The 17,031-nt window shown below is 59.4% G+C and overlaps 2 protein-coding genes across 4 annotated transcripts; one reads left to right on the top strand and one right to left on the bottom strand.

Moving 5' to 3' along the window:
* Positions 1-467: 467 nt before the first annotated feature.
* Positions 468-11,676, top strand: TBC1D20 (TBC1 domain family member 20). Of its 3 annotated transcripts, none has more exons than XM_055814427.1 (8): positions 468-617; positions 3,255-3,440; positions 4,668-4,748; positions 6,198-6,384; positions 7,192-7,293; positions 8,129-8,270; positions 8,972-9,156; positions 9,301-11,676. In XM_055814427.1, the coding sequence occupies exons 1-8, from the start codon at positions 575-577 to the stop codon at positions 9,554-9,556; spliced, it is 1,182 nt and encodes a 393-aa protein (XP_055670402.1). In that variant the 5' UTR covers positions 468-574; the 3' UTR covers positions 9,557-11,676. The 3 variants fall into 3 exon arrangements, with proteins under 3 accessions (XP_055670402.1, XP_055670404.1, XP_055670403.1); XM_055814428.1 differs by lacking the exon at positions 468-617 and adding an exon at positions 795-1,280; XM_055814429.1 differs by lacking the exon at positions 3,255-3,440 and having other exon boundaries at positions 479-617.
* A 2,341-nt stretch (positions 11,677-14,017) lies between these two features.
* On the bottom strand, positions 14,018-15,230 carry NRSN2 (neurensin 2). The gene is given in 2 exon segments (XM_027790281.2): positions 14,018-14,825; positions 14,920-15,230. Coding segments are annotated over 2 exon segments (585 nt in total). The 5' UTR covers positions 15,103-15,230; the 3' UTR covers positions 14,018-14,423.
* Between the last annotated feature and the right edge of the window lie 1,801 nt (positions 15,231-17,031).

Here is a 17,031-nt window from a genome sequence, read left to right as displayed (position 1 = left end):
AGCTCCGCAGAACGTTTAACCCAGTTATTTTCTGTTGTTCCGAGCGAGGAAGGTTTGCAAAGCGGCAGGGGGCCCGGTGCCCGCCGGCCCTGGCAGGAGGAAGCGCAGGGCCGGGTGCCGAGGGACGGTGCTGGACGTGACGAGCCTTCGGGGGGCGCTTGGCCTCGCGCTGCCGGCGCCCACCGGGCGCACCCGAGGGTTCAGGGTGTTCGTGGGGTGGCAGCGGCCCCGCGGGGGGTGCCGTGTGCCCGGGCCGCGCTGGGCAGGGGCTGTGCGGGGGGCCCGGGGGGGCTGTTGTTGGTTTTAGTTTTTAATAAAACCCCCGATGCCACCGGCGCGGGGGCCTCCACGTGTGGCGCCCGCCCTCTGCGCATGCGCTCCCGCCCCCCCCGCGTGACCCGCCGGCCCGCGCCGCGCCTGCGCACTGGGGCACCATGACGTCCCGCCCGCGCGCCGGTGGCGGAGGGGCGGGGGAGCGGCGGGGGCGGGGCGGTGCTGGACGGCGCGGGGAGCGCGGAGCCCCAGCCCGGCCCGGCCGCGCTCCGGCCCGGCATGCGCCGCAGCGCCCGGGAACATGGCCCGGCGGAGCCCGCCGCGCAACGGCGTCGGCGGCCACGGTACGGGCTGGGCCGGGGCGGGCGGGGGGCACCGATTCCTCTCGGGTAGGTGGGGGCTGGAGCGCCCCCTGGCGGTGCGGCGGCGCCCCCTGGCGGCGGGGCGGGGCTCGGCGCTGCGCTCGTAGCCGCTCCGGCGGGGGGGGGGGCTGGGGGGCCCGCCGACCCCCAGCCCTCAGCTCGGGCCGGCCCGCAGCGGCCCGGGGCGCGGGAGCACGCTGGCCCCGGGGGCAGCCGGGGCTGCGCTTTGGCCGCCGCCCGCCCGCAGGCCGGGCCCCTCGGGCCTGCCGTTGCCAGGCTGACGGCGCGGCGCTCCGGGGGGGCAGTGCAGCAGCGCCGGGGTCGCTCGCCGTGCGGAGCCCCGGTGTAAGCGCCGCCGCCTGCGCGCTGTGCCGGCTGTTGGGAACGCGGGGCCGCTTCCACCCCGGAGCCGCGCTCGGGGGCGGGCGGGCAGCGCTACGGGCCGCGGGGGTCGGCGGCCGGCCCGGCCCGCGGGCGGGAGCGGCACCGGGGGCCCGCCCGGGAGTCCTGCCGCTGCGTCCAGCCGCAGAAGCGCCCGCAGACCCGGGGACCTTCCGTGACGGTGCGGCTTGCGTTCGGTGCCGTCAGCCCCCGCGCCCGTGTGTCCCTCTGCCCTCCCAGGCGGGACCGGCACCGTGAGTTAAGGTTTGTACGTGCAGAAGAAGGGTTTGAACTGGAGTTTTTGGTAACAGCTGCTGCCGCTGCCGCTGTGCATTCCAACGGTGGAAACATCGGGGTGTTGCTGGTGAGTCTCAGAAGAGGAGCCCACAGTGCCTGCGCTTTCCTTCATACTATTAAAGTTCCTTGTGTGCGATCAGGAGTTTCTTCTTCCATAGGCTTTGTCTGCTCCTTCCCAAGGCTCCGGTGGGTGACAGCCCCGTGCCTGCCTGTGGCAGGGGCAGGGAACGGCCAGCTGAGCGGGGCTGGTTGCTGTTCCTGGTCAAATAACTTTGCTTGCACAAGGGGCAGGAAAGGCAACAACAGGAAATTGTGGTCACTGGGGGAGCCTTTAACGTTACCAGGATCATGGGGGGCACCTGCAGATCTGTCATAGGTTGTTACAGCTTTTCATCTAAAAAGTGTTTAAACAGAACACTTGAGACAGCATCCACTGCTTGACCTACTTAGGGTGGGTGCTCCTGAGCAGCGCCTGTCCTGCCGTCTCCCGCTCAGATGCTGCAGGAGGCAGTGCTTCCAGCCGGGTGGTCCACGTGGTCCCCCAGGAGCAGGGAATGGGCCGGGGCAGCACCGAGGCGCCACGTGGGCTGAGGAACACGCTGCCCAAGTTGCTGCGGGGAGGGTGCGGCACTGAGAAACAGCTGTTTCTCCATCAGGATCCTTTTAATTCCTCCCACCCCAAATCCTATTCAGACATGTTCCTTATCGAACAAATCCTGCTCGGATCCCAAGAGTAGTCAAACCTGTTGAAAAAGCTTCCAAGGTAAAGGCAGCGTTTGCGGCCTCATCCTGCGCTCCAGCCCCACAGCTGCTCAGTACAGCCTCCTTAGCGGAAAGTCCTCCGGTGTGGGATATTGGTGTGGGATATCGGGTGGCTCCCAGCCACCTCTCTCCTTCCTTGCATGAGACAGCGGTAACAAATACCACAATGCAGTGTGAAATAGTGTCACTTCTCAGCTCCCCAGGAAACCCTCTTGTGTCCTGTAAATGCATTTAACCCATCTGAAACCAGAGCACCTCGTGCTTTGTCTGTTATTCCCTTCCCTACCTGCCCTCAAGTTTGTGTGCCGTACAAAAGAGGAGTATTTGTTTAATACGAGTAACCTGCTTGAATACTAATAGCCAGCATAGTGTTTGTTGGGAGAGAAGTCAATATGCTTGTGATTCGTTAACTCTGGTGTAATTATGTCCTTTTTTTGTGATGGTTGCTGTCAATGGAAATGCTCAGACTTTTCCCTAGGATGACTGCATCCAGGAGCTGCTGTCTAGCTGGGAGTCCATAGGAACGTAAAGTTTGGTCTTGGGAAACACTTGATACCTGAGCTGGCAGCTGCGTCAGAGAGCAAACAGTTGCGGGATGGCTCTGTACAGCTGTCACAGTCCTGAATGGAGCCGTGACCCGTTGGGGTGTGTGGGAGCTGAGGGTGAGGGATCTACTCGGGCAGTGCTGGCGGCTCCTGTGCAAGGAGCAGTTTTAGATAGATAGATAGATATAAGCAAACTCTTTACCAATAATTCTCAAAAAGTGATACAAAAATACAGTATAATAATACAGCCTTCAGTGTATAAAAATTGCGGTTACAGCAGGAGTTTCTAGAACGTAAAATCCCAGACAAGTTACTGGGTGAAGTGGCAAGAAAGTGAGGTGTGGTCCAGCCAAGCGGTGGCCTCCCAGGGTGGGACCAGCGGGGTGGATAGGGAAGCAGGGGGATTCCCTGTGAGCCATAGTGCTGAGCTTGTGGAGATGGTGACAGTCAGCTGGTGGGTCACCCACCCGGGTCATACCTAGCCTGTCCTGGCAGAGCGTGTGCTGAATCTCCCGTGTCATCTCCCTTGTGTGTGTGACATAGCTGAGTGGTTTTGCCCCCCTGATCTGACTTGCTGCCCCCACCCCCATGCCAGTGTTGCCTATCAGCTTGCCTCTTTGTGGTCTTCTTACAGACTTCGATTCTAAGAAGAAAAGAAAAGTGGCAGAAATTTATCAGGCTCTGAACAGCGACCCCATCGATGTGGCTGCGCTCAGGCGGATGGCAATCAGTGAGGGGGGGCTCTTAACGGATGAGATTCGTTGCAAAGTGTGGCCGAAGCTTCTAAGTGTTAATACAGATGACCTGCCCCCTCTTCCAGGTATGGAACAGCCTGGACTCAGGTGCTTTGGAAGAATTGCTCGGTGATATCCGTGCACACTAGAGGAAGGATCGCAGAGGCTGGAGCATGTGCTTTCCGACCAGCTTTTTCCCTGTATGCACTGGTGTGTTTCCCACCAAGCTCGTGTGCGAAGGGGACTTGTGCTGCAGCGTGAACACTGTAGCTTCATGCACTGGTTGTATGTAAATGGCAGATTTGGAAATACTTAACTTTCTAAAAACAACATTTCCATTGTGCCACAAGGGTGTTATTATCTTTAGTGACAGTGATGGAAATTGGTTCACCTTGGATGTGGTTGGTGGGGCCCTGAGCAGTTAGCTGGCTTGTGTAAGTTCATCTGCAGCAGAAGGTACCAAACCTAATTTTTGTTGCTGCCATGGAGAGGTGGCTGTGCTGAGCCCTGGCTTGGCCGAAATGCTTCCGACGTGTCTCTTCCAGGCATAGATGAAGCAGTTTGTTGCATGAAGCATGTGTGGTGTTTGGTCAGAGCAGAAGCAGGGAAAATGACCTTCGTGATGAGGTACCTGCATAGGTTTTAAACCTGAGCAATGCAGAAGCTTCGAGTCCTGTAGCTTTTACAGTCCCCACAACAGATGTTATTGTTGTTCCTGAATCTGGCCGTTCAGAAGTGTGCATCCCCCCACGTCAGTCAAGGGCTGGATTATGTTAGGTGATCAGAGCTGCTGGAAGACAACACTTAATTTCACATGATCCCATAGATAGTTCTATGTGCCAGCAAATTCCTTTCTCTTCTGTTGTAACTGTCTCTAGCTCCCTGTGGAATGGGGTTTTCTTCCAAATTATTTCTATTTAATAAACTATTCTTTGTGATCTCCAGAGCATATCATGCCTTGCTGCTGCTGAGTACACTTTGAATTGCACAGCAAAGTTGTGGAGCAAAGATGTTTCCAGGAGTGCTGGGAGCAGTGTCAGTTTAGGCGGTTTTTATGTATGTTGTTTGAAGAAATAGTAAGTCTCGTTGCCTCGTGCTGAAGCGCTGTTAGTGTTAGAATGTGCGGCAGCGCGAGTGAGGGGACAGGGCTGGCATGTGATGTATGAAAAAGGGGACGTACGATGGGGTGCTGTGACTGTGTGTGCAGCCGCATCCTCCTGCCTTCAGCAGGATTGCTCCCAGCTCCCTTGCCCAACTCTCTTCCTGGTACCTTTGCGCTACTCAGTGTTAATTATATTCCTTTTTCTGAGCAGGAAAGGAGCTGCGAGAGGACAATAAAGATTACCAGCAAGTGTTACTGGACGTGCGGCGATCCCTGCGCCGTTTCCCACCAGGTGAGAGGGGATTCTCCTCTTCCCACTCTGCAGGGGGAAGATCTGTGCCGTGGGGCTCCTCCTGGTTCTGTCCTTACTTGGGGGGGTTTGCAGCAGGTGATTGCGCTGAGAGCCTGACTTCTTGAAAGCTTTTCCTTGTGAGCTTGCAGCAGCTCCTTCACGCAGTGAAGCCGTTCTGCAGCTATCAGTTTTCTTCAGCTGCCTGCGCCACCGCCGGGTTTTGGTGTGGCTGTCCCAGCGCTGCCCCCGCCCTGCCGAGCCCCTCTGCTGGCCCGCTGGTACCGTCACACAGCTGCAGGCCCAGAGCCCGTGTGTCCCTCGGCTGTTGTGAACAGGGTGACGTTAGGAGAGGTTGAACGCTTGAGAAATGTACCGTTTGCTTCAGTTTGGTTTAGGCTGTGGTCTAGCTCAGCGGCATGGAGGGTAGGTTTGTCAGTGGTTAGGACAATTTCTGGTGTAAAACAGTCTCAAGATTGGGTTCATGCACCAAATTTAAGAGAACTCTGAACCTTTAAAAGCAAACTGGTTTTGCAGTTGTTTAGTTCTGATGGGTGGCGGGTGCCTTGTGCTATTTATAAAACACGTAATCCAGCAGATATCTAACTCTGCAGAGCAGTTGTTATTTCTGGCCAGAATCTGCTTCCCTCTTCTGCTGCTTTTATTTTGCATAAACAGTCGATTCACTCTTACTCTGTTTTGGGTGCAGATACTGTGTGCAAGCCTGATTCTTGAAGGGTCTGCTAGTACAGATTTTTTTGCCCTTGAATGGCAGCCTCCTGCCTATTTTTAGACACATTAGTGAAGCAGGGGAAAAGGAGAACTTTGTCATTGCAGGATCTCCGCTGGGACTTTCTGCTTGGCCTTTGGGCATTTTATCTGTTGACAACTGCCAGAAACTGGCTGCAGCTGTGCATCATGGGAGCAATGTTTTTCCTGTGACATCCTGTCCCTAAACGCATGTTGTTAGCAGGGGACCGATATAAAGTTGTGGTGATGGAGGCCTTGCAATCTGATGCAGTTGGCACAGTTTCTGTGAAAATGGGTCCTGTTTAATTTTTTCTAGAACCCCTGGGAAATTAAAAATGATTAAAATGTCCTTAGCAGCACTGGATGTGCAGCGCAGTTCGCTCTGCACAGCACTGTACAAACATCAGTAAACCCTGCTCCCATCCTCCATGGTGACTTCCTCGTAGGTAGGAGCACTGCAGCTCCAGAAATTAAGCAACCTACCAACTGGCTGGTTTTCCCTGGGCCTTTGGAGTTCTGCGGGGCAGGATTAGGGCTTGGGATATTTTTTTCTGCTAGTTTTACCTCCCTCCCCTTTGCACCACATCTCTTGGGATAAGGCAGGTGGGTCCTCTCCTTGCATACCGCAGCCGCGCTTGCTCCCATGGCAGGCACTGTAGGCGATGCAGCCTGTCCCACTGCTGCCTGGTGCTGTCCCCACAGGGATGCCGGATGACCAGAGGGAAGGGTTGCAAGAGGAGCTCATCGATATTATCCTCCACGTCCTCAAGCGCAACCCCCAGCTGCACTACTACCAGGGCTACCATGACATCGTGGTCACCTTTCTCCTGGTGGTGGGGGACAGACTGGCCACAGCTCTGGTGGAAAAGCTCTCGACGCATCATCTTAGGTATTCAGCAGACTCAGCTGGAGGAGGGGAGCCGCCTGCATGTTCTCAGGTGGTGGGGACACCCGTGCAGGTGGAACTGGCCTGGAAGGGGAGCCTGGGAGGCAGAGCCTTGGGCCGGCTGCCTGTCACATCCATACCCAGAGGGGTGCTGCGAGAGAGCAGCGTGACCATACAATAGCACGTGGCTTTGCAGGGAGTTGTGCTCTGGAGAAGGGATAATTGAAGGCTGTCAGTTAATTTGTAGCGTCTCTTGAAGTTGAAAAAGCCAACATGTATGCATTATTCATCGTTCTCTGGCCATCTCTGCTGTTGGGGCCTCTGCAGCTCCTGGGGGCTGGCTCAGTACGGTGCCTCCCACTTAGCCGTATACTGCCCTGGACAGCGTGGTGGATACCGCCTGTGTCCTGAGCCCCAAGTCAAGTGACGCTCCTGTTTGTGCACTGAAATGAAAACAAGCCTTCAGCTGGGGAGTGGTTTGGAGGAATTCTCTCTCCTCTCCCAGACGGGGAGTTGGATTTTGGATGCTGGAAAGGCTTTGCGGTTCACGCATGCACTGCAGCAAAATAAGTGTCAGCTGACACCAGCGTGATTGTCTGGGTCCGGGTTTTCTGGGCAGATCAGCCCTGCGTATCCCAGGCGAGTAGGAAGGAGGCTACCCCAAGCAGGCAGAATTCCTTGGGGCTGGGGGCCACTCTGCCAGCAAAGCTGTTTATTGCAAGTACTTTTACTTACCTTCTGGCTGCCTCGCTGGAGGGAGAGCTCCCCGACGTGGTTGCTTAACAGAGCTTCTTTTAAATCTTTCCTTAGGGATTTTATGGACCCAACAATGGATAATACCAAGCACATCTTAAATTACCTGATGCCCATCATAGACCAGGTGAACCCTGAGGTGCATGACTTCATGCAGAGGTACGCAGATGTTCCCTCGGAGCCTCCTTGCTCTCCCCTGCCAGTCTCATGTTACTGTTCATGGGGCCGTTTGCACCAGCATGTCCCCAGCTAATGGTGACAGTTTGAAGCCACGTGACATCCTGCTTCTGAGCAGACCCAAACCCCTGCTGCCTGTCTTGAGGGGTTTTGCATGGTGCCGTCTTCACCCCAGGGGTTTGCAGTCCGTGTTGGAAGGGCTGGGGGGTTGTGGGCAGTGTCACACAAAGCTGCCACAGCCACTTCACATGCCCAGTTTTGTGGCTGGTGTGACCTTGCTGTAGTTTGTTACTAGTTCTGGGGAGAATTCCCAGGTATTAGTCCAGGCAGATTAAAGCAGAAGCAGGAAGGTAAGTGGGAAGGTTCAGTCCAGAGTCCTTTTCTGGGCAAGTGTCTGTTACCTTTCATGGCCGGGATGTCTTTGGGTACCAAACTGTGATTACAAACTTCCAGAAGTTAGTAAGCCTTTAGGGTGGAAAGGAATCTGAAAAGTTGACTGTGCTGCAGGACACTGAGTGTCCTCGGGTGTCCTGGTGTGCCAGGCAGCGATGTGCTACATCACACGTTCAGGCTCTCCTGAAAGCACACCATTTGGACCTCCACTGTGGACCCCACTGGATGTGAGACGAGTAGTGGCAATAGTTTGCCTTGGGACTGTATCAGAGGTGCAGCTGATGGATCTGGACTGAGCTCTGAAGGCTCTGCTGATAGCCAGTTCTATTTCCCCTCCCAGGCGCGGAGGTGCGGCGCAGGGATCGCCCAGGAGCATTTCGGTGCTGGTTCCGAGCTGCCCTAACAGCGCTTTCTTTTTGTGCAGCGCGGAGGTGGGAACCATCTTTGCTCTCAGCTGGCTGATCACCTGGTTTGGGCACGTTTTGTCTGACTTCAGGCACGTCGTACGATTATACGATTTCTTCCTGGCTTGCCATCCATTGATGCCCATTTATTTTGCTGCTGTGGTAGGTATCAGCTGGGATGGCAGGGGGATTAACTGAGCCGGCATGAGATGGCTGCTAGTTCAGGGCCACAGAGAGGGGCTGGTAAGCCCAGTGCTGCTGCTGTCCCCACTGTCCCCAGCTCTGCAGGGGCCCCCCAAAGCCAGTGATGTCCTTGGTGATGGCAGAGGGCAGGTGGGATCCAGAAAAGCTTGGGCCAGCCCGGGAGCGTCCAGTTGTGCAGGCTGTTCTGGTTCAGTGCTGCAGAGGCAGCATGACCTGGTGTTTTTCTTTGCATTCATGTGCTGGCTGTGCTGCAGGGTGCTTGCTTGGGTGCTGGCAGCCGGGCTGGCTGGGTGCAGCCCTGCGCTGGGCAGCCATCTGCCCTTTCTCCTATGAGGGATCCAAACAAGTCTGTTTGAGGGCAAGTCATGGAGTCAAGCTACTGCTGAGATTCTACCTGCATCTCTGACCTGCAAGTAGCAGGCTCTGCCCAGAAGACAGAAGTAACTGCCCAGAAAGGGGCTTTTTGTGGCCTCGGAGTCTCAGGAAGGGTTTGGCATTTCTCTTCCCAGATGAGGAATGTTTCACGGCAGTGTGTCCCCTTGAGGAAGGGCAGGTCTCTCGCCGGAAGCAAAATGTTTTTCTCTTCTGGCTCTGAAGTGAGTGACAAGGAGTGGTCCCCGCTTCCCCAGCTGTCCTCATGCTCTCGCTCCTCTCTGCAGATCGTGCTGTACCGGGAGCAGGAAGTTCTGGACTGCGAGTGTGACATGGCCTCAGTCCACCACCTCCTGTCCCAGATTCCACAGGACCTTCCTTACGAGACTCTGATCAGCAGAGCTGGGGACCTTTTTGTCCAGTTCCCACCATCCGAACTTGCCAGGGAGGCCGCTCAGCAGCAGGCTGAACGGTGAGTGTGGGGCAGCCCGTATGCTGCGTGCTCTCTGCATCCCCTCACCAGCTCCTGCTTGCACATGAAGATCTTCCTCCCTAGCAGGAGGCCAGTCCTGAAGGTGAGGTGGGGGCACTCGTTGACCTGTTTCTTCTCTTGCAGAACTGCAGCTTCCACTTTTAAGGACTTTGAGCTGGCATCAGTGCAGCAGAGACCAGACACTGTGTTGAGGCAGCGCTTCAGGGAGCGGCTCCGAGGGGAGGAGCGGACGAAATCCATCTTGACAAAGCCGAGGACCAACCGCTTTGTCAAGCTGGCGGTGATGGGGCTGACGGTCGCGCTGGGAGCAGCTGCCCTGGCCGTGGTGAAGAGCGCGCTGGAGTGGGCACCCAAGTTTGAACTGCAGATTTTCCCCTGAAGTCAGAGGAAGAGCCTTCCCTATCACCACGTCCTTCCCTGGTGGGAAGGGGTGACGACTGATGAAAGGACGTGTCCAGAAACGACTTGTCTGAAGATTATTTTTTATTCTTGCTGCGTCCAGTGACGCTTTTGGCCTTTGCGACAGAGACTGATGGGAACCAGCCCAGCAGGATTGTTCCCCACACCGATGCTCACCTTGTTCTCTCCTCCCTGTGCCAGGGTGAGCAGACAGGCACTGCCACTGTCTCGTGAGGAACCAGAGGTATGGACGAGTCCAGCTGTACAGGCTGCGCACAGGTGACCGTACGAGTGGAGAGCTGTGTATGGGCTATGCCAAAACAATCCCACATTCTCTGTTGGGGATAATTAGTAGGAGTGAGGGCAGATCCTTGCCTGGAAGAGAGTGTCACGGCAGGGTTTGGCCTAGGTGCGTGCGTGGGTGGGGGCAAGGGGCCGTTACACTCCTGAGGAACACAGGGCAGCCCTCTGGCTCTGTATTGCTCCCATCCGCAGGCTGCCAGCCTGTCCTGCTGTCTGTGTTCAGCTTTACCAGTGGTCCAGCCCTTCCCTTTCCTATAGGCAACCTCTGAGTAGAGCCAATCCTTTCACAACTCCCTGTCAGCATCCTGCCATAAGGTTCTGTCCAGCATATAACACTCCCTGGCTCTTTTTGCTTCCTCATCTTTTGCAGCATGATCTGTTTACAGGAGGGAAGGGCAGGGGACAGGAGCACACCCACAGGATGGCCAGACGGAGCTTAGCTCTCGGTTGCTGGAGCTCCTTTGCTGGCAGTAGCATGACCGTATCTTGGGTCTGCTCACCCTGCCAGAGGTATGTGCTGTCATGTGCCAGATTGCATCACCACAAGTCTTAGCGGCACCATAAACACCCATTGCGGACTTTTTTACAGCTCTGGAAGCAGGCTTTAACACAGAGAAAGGTTTTTTCCACCTTGTGAAATGCTTTGCACAGGACAGAAGTCATTGCGGTAGGAGATCTGTCATAAATCTCACCCACAAGCTGATCAGACTTCAGCATCACCTCTCAGAATAATGCAAGTGAGGGAGTTTCCCAGAAAGGCCACCTCCAACCCCTGCATAGCTCCTGGCTCCCCACCTGGTCCCAGTGACAGTCCTAGCGCTCTCTGCCCTCCAAGCTAAGCAGCAAATCCTTCTAGACAACTTGGTGTCCCACTGAGACAAAGCCAATAGACAATATATGCCTCTACCTCTCCCCTGAGCTGCTAAACCTCCCGCAAGTGCCCTTACCTGTCCCTGACTGCTCCCACCCAGCTCCCCCGCCATTGCTGCATTGTGCCCAAAGCCATCTGTGCCGTGCCCAGGGGCTGCACCCCTGAAAATTAGGTGTTGGTTGAAGAGTTATGGATTTCGGGATAGAGCAGAAAACTCACGCCCTGCAAAGCTCAGCACCCTCCTGTTCCAATCCCCTGCCTGTTGGTTGATAACTGCCTCTGGGTGAGTTCTGGTTTGCCCCACGGGCCCTTGCTCTCGGGGCGGCTGTGCCTTTCGGACCTGGGCAGAGCGTGCAAGCAGTCGTCACGTCTGCCCCATGTTTCTGTACAGCTCTGAGCAGAGGAGTTTCCTTTGCAGGCTGAAACCCGGAACATGTTGCATCCGCTGTGCTGCACGCAGGGCAGTGACACCCCTCTGCTGCCCACCCGTGCCAGGGTTGGCTGTGCCAGTGGTGAGAGCCGGGGGCTGCTCACGGGTCTCTCCCGGTGCGGTTGAAGGCAGAGCCTGTGCCGGGGGCAGCAGCGGTGCGAGGCCGAGTGCTGGGTGACTTAGCACTTTAGAAACTTGTGGTGCAGGAGAGTCTGTGGTGACCTGGGGGTGCTGCTGGAGGTCCTGGGACCCCTCCATACACTTCCCCCACTGCCCCAGAAGTGGCTGGAGCACCTCCAAGGGGGATGCCCCTGCAGCCCCCACACTCTCTGGCCATGATGCACTTTAGTTCTTGCGTTGTCCCCGAGGGAGGAAGGGCCTGGGAGGAGACGGTCACTTCGGGTGCTTCAGTTACTCTGTACAAAGACTTATACATACCCGTGTAAATGCAGATTTGTACAAACCCTATAACTGTAAAATAAACAGTTACTAAACACGCTTTCTTCCCTCTCCCTGTGCTAGCAGGGGCTGTGGTGTGGGGCCGGAGGTGCCAGATCTGCTCTCATGGCATCCTGTAGCCTGGAGTTGGCACGTCCCCTTCTGCGGTCACCAGCCCGCGTGGCCTCACGCCCGGCAGCCCCGTGGGGAGAGAAGCCGGAGCAGCACCAAGCAGCGTTTGCGTGCCCCAGTCGCTGTTCCCCTTCCATCTGCCTACCTTTGGTTAAGTGCCAGGACCTGCGCGTGCCGCTGGCTCTCCGGGACAACCCCACTGCCCCGATCCGTGGCGCGGTGGGCAGAGGGGGCTGGAAATAGCCTGTCCTCCTGCCACTTCCGCACCCGGGCCGGATGCCTGGCAGCGGGAGGGGATCCTGGGCACCGTGCCCGGCAGCGGAGGCCCAGCTGTCACCCCTGTCCCCTCGCAGCCTCCAGCAGCTGGGCTCCACTGAGCCGGGGTTGGGAACGGGCTCTGCTGGGTGGTGTGAGGCCGGTGGTTGTGTGTGCCGGATCCGGACAGGGCTTCCCTCTCCGGAAATTATTTTCTTCATGGTGCTCAAAGCCCTTTGGGAGGGACACAGAGGCCCCCGGGGTGTGGGGGGCTGCTGGGGGCTTGGCAGGGTTTTGGAGGGCAGAGGGCGAGCAGGGCTGTGTGTTTACAGTGGGGGGAGGCCTGGGGAGCCAGCAGAGCGCTGTTCCTTGCACCGTGTGCCTTTGCACACTGCCAGGGCTGGAGCCCAGCACCAACCGAAGGGTTAAACGGCCCTGTGGGCACAGAGCTGCCGCAGGCTCTTCCCAGGCATGTCTGGGACCCGGTGGAGAAAAGAGCCCCGGAGGAGGTGTCACACGTGTCTTTTACTTACCCAAAAAAAGCACAAACCGGGACATGGGGGTCTGTGCAAATGCCCAGGTCATTCCCAGGTGCTGTTGCACGGATGTAGTGACTTGGCACCACTTGGCACGGCTCAGTGCTGTGCTGAGGGTGGGGGCTGCGGTTGGGCTCGACCCCCCTGTGCCTGCATGCCTGTGCCATGGCAGCTTTGAAGGCACAGGGCCGGGCACCCGGAGCTGACGGTGCACATGGAGCCTCTGGGCAGCATCCTGGTCTGGTGGCCTCGCCCTGCTGCAGCCTCCAGCTGTGCTCCTGGGCACCTCCACTCCCGGCCCTGGCGCCCTCCTCTTCCTCTCCTGCTCACCAGCACCTCCAGGCACTTAACTGCAGCTCTTCCTCCCTGTCCCTGTCAAGGAGTGGTTGCCCGTGCTGGAGCACGCGGTGCCCGTACCTGGCAGCTGTCCTTGGCCTCGGTGGATCCATGCACAGTGCAGCTCCAGCAGGACGTGGGGCCCGATCCACTGGGACCAGTGGCTGGGGGGCACGGGGGTGGCGCATGGGGCTGGGGGTGCAGGGGCTTTGGCCTCACTGGCTCAGGGCTGTCCTGGGGCTTCGCCAGCCACCTCCTCCAGGCTGGATCTGGGCCGCGCTGGGTGGCCACCCGCTCCTGTCACATCCTGTCCCTCCCTGCTGTGGCTGGTGCTGCTGTGAGCCCAAGTGCAAGATCCCAGCTGCCCTGCCTGCCTCCCTGCCCCGCCACGTCCCCCTGCATGACCAGCATCAGCACCTCACAAGGGCATGGAGATGGGCCCCTCTCCCACTCCCCATCCTCGCCTCGCCCTCCCACCCTGGTCCCCAGCTGAGGGGATGGCTGCTGCTGCACCCAAGCCTGCCCAGGGTGACCAGGTCCTCCAGCCCAGGGTTATTGGAGCAGCCGTGTGCCACCAGCCAGGTCACTGCTGCGGCATGGACGTGCTCTCACCCTGATGCTGCGAGAGGCAGCATGGAGACATGCCAGCATGCCAGGCCACCAGCCATGCCGGTCTGCAGGAGCAGCTCGGCTTCCTTGAGGACAGAGGGCCAAGCCAGGGGAATGAGAGGCAGAGTCTGGGGCCCTGGCACCCCCATGGTGCCCACTGCCAGCAGGGGTGGGTGCCCCCAGGGCCACACGTGCCAGGAATGCATTATGTGTGTGTGTTGCAACGTTCCTGTGGGGTGATACAAGGCCCTGGTGGGTTCTGGCCTCAGGGAGACGTGGGACAGGGGCCTGACAGCACCCGGTTGAGCAGCAGTGATGGTGGTCTTTGCCCCCAGAGTGATGCTGGTCCCCAAGCACGGTGGGGCTGTGTGACGAGGACCCTCCTGCTGAGACACAGCAGCACCCTGGTGTGCAGGGGTGTCCCAGGGAGCTGAGGTGGCAGTGGCCAAGGCAGGTGGTGCGCAGGCCTGCACCAGGCTGGCAGGAAAGGGCACACTGCTGCATGTGCCCCCACACACCGTGCCCCCAGGGTGGGTGCCCACCACTGTACTGGCAGCCACCAGCAGCAGCCTCAGCAGCCTCCAGCAGTGAAACTGGGCCAAATGGTTTCATTCCCAGGTTCTGATCCCGTTCCACACCAAACTGAACGAGGTGCTGCTGGCGGTGGGGGCAGGCGGTGGCCGTCACACGTAACCTGGCGCTCACGGGGGTTTGGACACAGACACAGCAACAGCCATTGAGCCACCAGCAAAGGGATTTCTTGGCACCTTTTACTGCTCTGCAGAAGCCGGGGTGCAGGAGCCGCAGGGCCAGGGGATGGCAGGACATGGTGGCCATGCCAGGACTGAGCCAGATGTCCTGTAGTGCTGGCCACAAACCAGCTCCAGGTGATCCAGCTGGTTCCAGGGTGCAGCACAGCTTGGCCCCATGCCAGCCATCACCCATCACACCCCTGGCCCCAGGTGCTGGGCCGGGGCTGGATGCCGTAAAAGCAGGAGGTGTCAAAGGGCATCGCTGTCCCCACTGGGCGGCAGGGGACCACATGTGGCGGGGGGCTGCCCCACAGGATGGGTGAGAGCTGCTGTTCCTCTTCCTGAGGGCAGCGTGGGGCCAGCGCACAAGAGAGGAGCCCAATGGCTCCCAGCGCTCCAGCCATCGCGCACAGCACCATGCCCACCAGCCAGCACATCCCCAGTGCGTGGTTGTACCGCACCACCTGCACATCTAGCACCACAAACTCCTCCACCATGATCCCCTCCAGCTTTGGGGGCACCAGGGAGCCAGCAGCCAGCATGGCAGCCCCCACAAGCAGGAGCAAGGTCCCTGTGAAGAAGCTCACCTGGGGACAGGGCCACCCAAATGCCATGGTGGGATGCACCCCACGCAGGATGTGGGCAGGAGGAGGCAGGAGGAAGGGTTCTGGGGTCTCTTACCTTCCAGATGAGGGGGGGGCCAGGCTCCGGGGGTCAGGACCCATCCTTGTCCCCGTCTTCACTGGACCTGGCCCCGGTACAGTCCTCATAGAAGAGGTGGAGGTAGGAATGGACCCCATACCACTTCCCCTGCGCCACGCTGGGCCCGCAGCCGCAACTGCAGTCCAGCTCACAGGTGGGCATCAGGCCTGTGGGGCACAGGGGGAGTGGTCCAGGCTATGGGGAGGGTGGCAGGACCCAGGGACCCACAGCCACCCCCCTCCTGCAGCAGCACCCACAGGGGCTCCTGCCCTGGTGCCGAGGTGCACATGGGGGACAGGGCACCTGTACTGGCTGCATCCCTCAATGCAGAGGTCATTGCTTGTGTTGGGGAGCACAAAGAGGGATCCCAGGAGCTGCCCCCCAATGCAGAGGTCATTGCTTGTGTTGGGGAGCACAAAGAGGGATCCCAGGAGCTGCCCCCCACCCACTCACAAGGTTCTGTCTTGGCACTAGGACCTGGCTGGGGCAGTGAGGCCAAGGCCACATCCTCAGGGTGACTGAGCACATCACTGCCCGTATCCCGGTGGGGCTTCCATATGGGATGGAGGAGGGGACCCCCTGCCTTGCACTGCGGGGAACTGCCCGTCCTGGGCCGCCTCCAGACCCGGCACAGCCCCAGCATGGCCCCCGTTGCCGCGTTGGCAGGATGAGGCTCGACATCAGGCCACCGGCAGCCGCCCAATCGGCGGCGGTGGGAAGGAGGAGCGGTGGCAGGGAGGGACGCAGCCACCCTTGGGGTGGCCAAGGAGCCGCTGCCTTCCGGGGACACGGGGACACAGCCACCGTACTGCAGGGACAGGACCACCGCGTCCCCTCCCGGGGGATGGGGCATTGCCATGGGAACTGCCTGCTCAGCCCTCACCAGGGTGCCCCGCAGCCTGGCGTTTGCATGTGGGTGCACGTGTGTGTGTGCGTGCATGTGTGTGTGCGTGTGTGTGCACGTGTGTGTGTGTGTGCATGTGTGTGTGTGTGCATGTGTGTGTATGCACATGTGTGTGTGCGTGTGTGTGTGCGTGCGTGTGTGTGTGCGTGTGTGCGTGCGTGCGTGTGTGCGTGCGTGCGTGTGTGCGTGTGTGTGTGCGTGTGCATGGGGATGTGTTCAGGGCTGTCAGCCCGCAGGAGAGGGGCGGGGGGGGCGGGGGGGGACTGGGACCCTTTCGGTGCCGGCCGCAGCGCTGAACAAAGCCCTGCACCGGAGAGGCCTCGCAGGGGGACACTGCCCACGGGACTGGCTGTCCTCCTGCACAGCCCCAGCCTGGGTGTCCCCAGAACCGGGGACGTGTTTGTCCCTCTGTCCCCACACAGCAGCAGGGCCCTTCTTGCATGCAGGGGTCTGGGAGGGCCCAGCCTGCCTGGTGCTACCAGCCTTTGGAGGGGGGGCTCATCCTGGGGACCACCCCAGTGATGCCCATCCCTCTCCTTCCCTGGGCTGCCCCCATGCCGTACCCCCTGTGTCCCCCCACACAGGCTCAGCCCTGGCCACACCCCAGCCCCACCTACTCCCCACTTACCTCGGGGGCGCGGGGTGGGGGGCAGAGGCCTTAGCACATCCTTCCCCGTTCCAGTGCTGTCACCAACAGTGGTCCCTCTACTGTCCTTCTGTCCGGGAGGGATCCCATGGCACTGCCCATGGGTGGGCAGCCAGGCCCCAGCTCCCACACAGCCCCACCACTGCCCGTCCAGAGGTGGGGAGGGGAGGGGGGGCTGTGCTGGGGCGGGGTGGGGGACAGAGGGGGTCCCTGGCTCTGCCTGTGGAGCTGGTGATACGGTGCTGGCAGCCGCCACGCATGGAACAGAGCTGGGCCGGCCGCAGCATGGGCATGGCGCCGGGCACCGAGCACCAGCCCATGGCGAGGTCAGGGGGGCAGCGGCGGTGGCCAGCGAGCCGCGGCCATGGCTGGGCCAGCCCCACGGGCCTCCCTGCTCCAGGCCGTGGCCCCGGGCAGGAGCCTGCTGCTGTGGCCGGGGGCTGCCCTCAGCCGGCACCAGAGCATCACTGCCCCCGCGGCTTCGGGGACTGCAGGTCCACGCTGGGTGCTGTCCCAGAGCGGGTGCAGCCCTGGGCTCTCA

The sequence above is a fragment of the Falco peregrinus genome, chromosome 9 (assembly GCF_023634155.1).
Source record: "Falco peregrinus isolate bFalPer1 chromosome 9, bFalPer1.pri, whole genome shotgun sequence".
NCBI classification, from domain to species: Eukaryota; Metazoa; Chordata; class Aves; order Falconiformes; family Falconidae; genus Falco; species Falco peregrinus.
Note: the sequence above shows the minus strand (reverse complement) of the source record. Positions and strands in the feature narration are given on the sequence as shown.

What these genes read in the sequence shown, in the direction of transcription:
- TBC1D20 (XM_055814427.1), top strand. Translation starts at nt 575, where the DNA reads ATGGCCCGGCGGAGCCCGCCGCGCAACGGCGTCGGCGGCCACG. An exon ending in TGACCTGCCCCCTCTTCCAG is followed by an intron (nt 3,441 to 4,667) that starts GTATGGAACAGC and finishes TTTTCTGAGCAG; the next exon opens with GAAAGGAGCTGCGAGAGGAC. An exon ending in CCATTTATTTTGCTGCTGTG is followed by an intron (nt 8,271 to 8,971) that starts GTAGGTATCAGC and finishes TCCTCTCTGCAG; the next exon opens with ATCGTGCTGTACCGGGAGCA.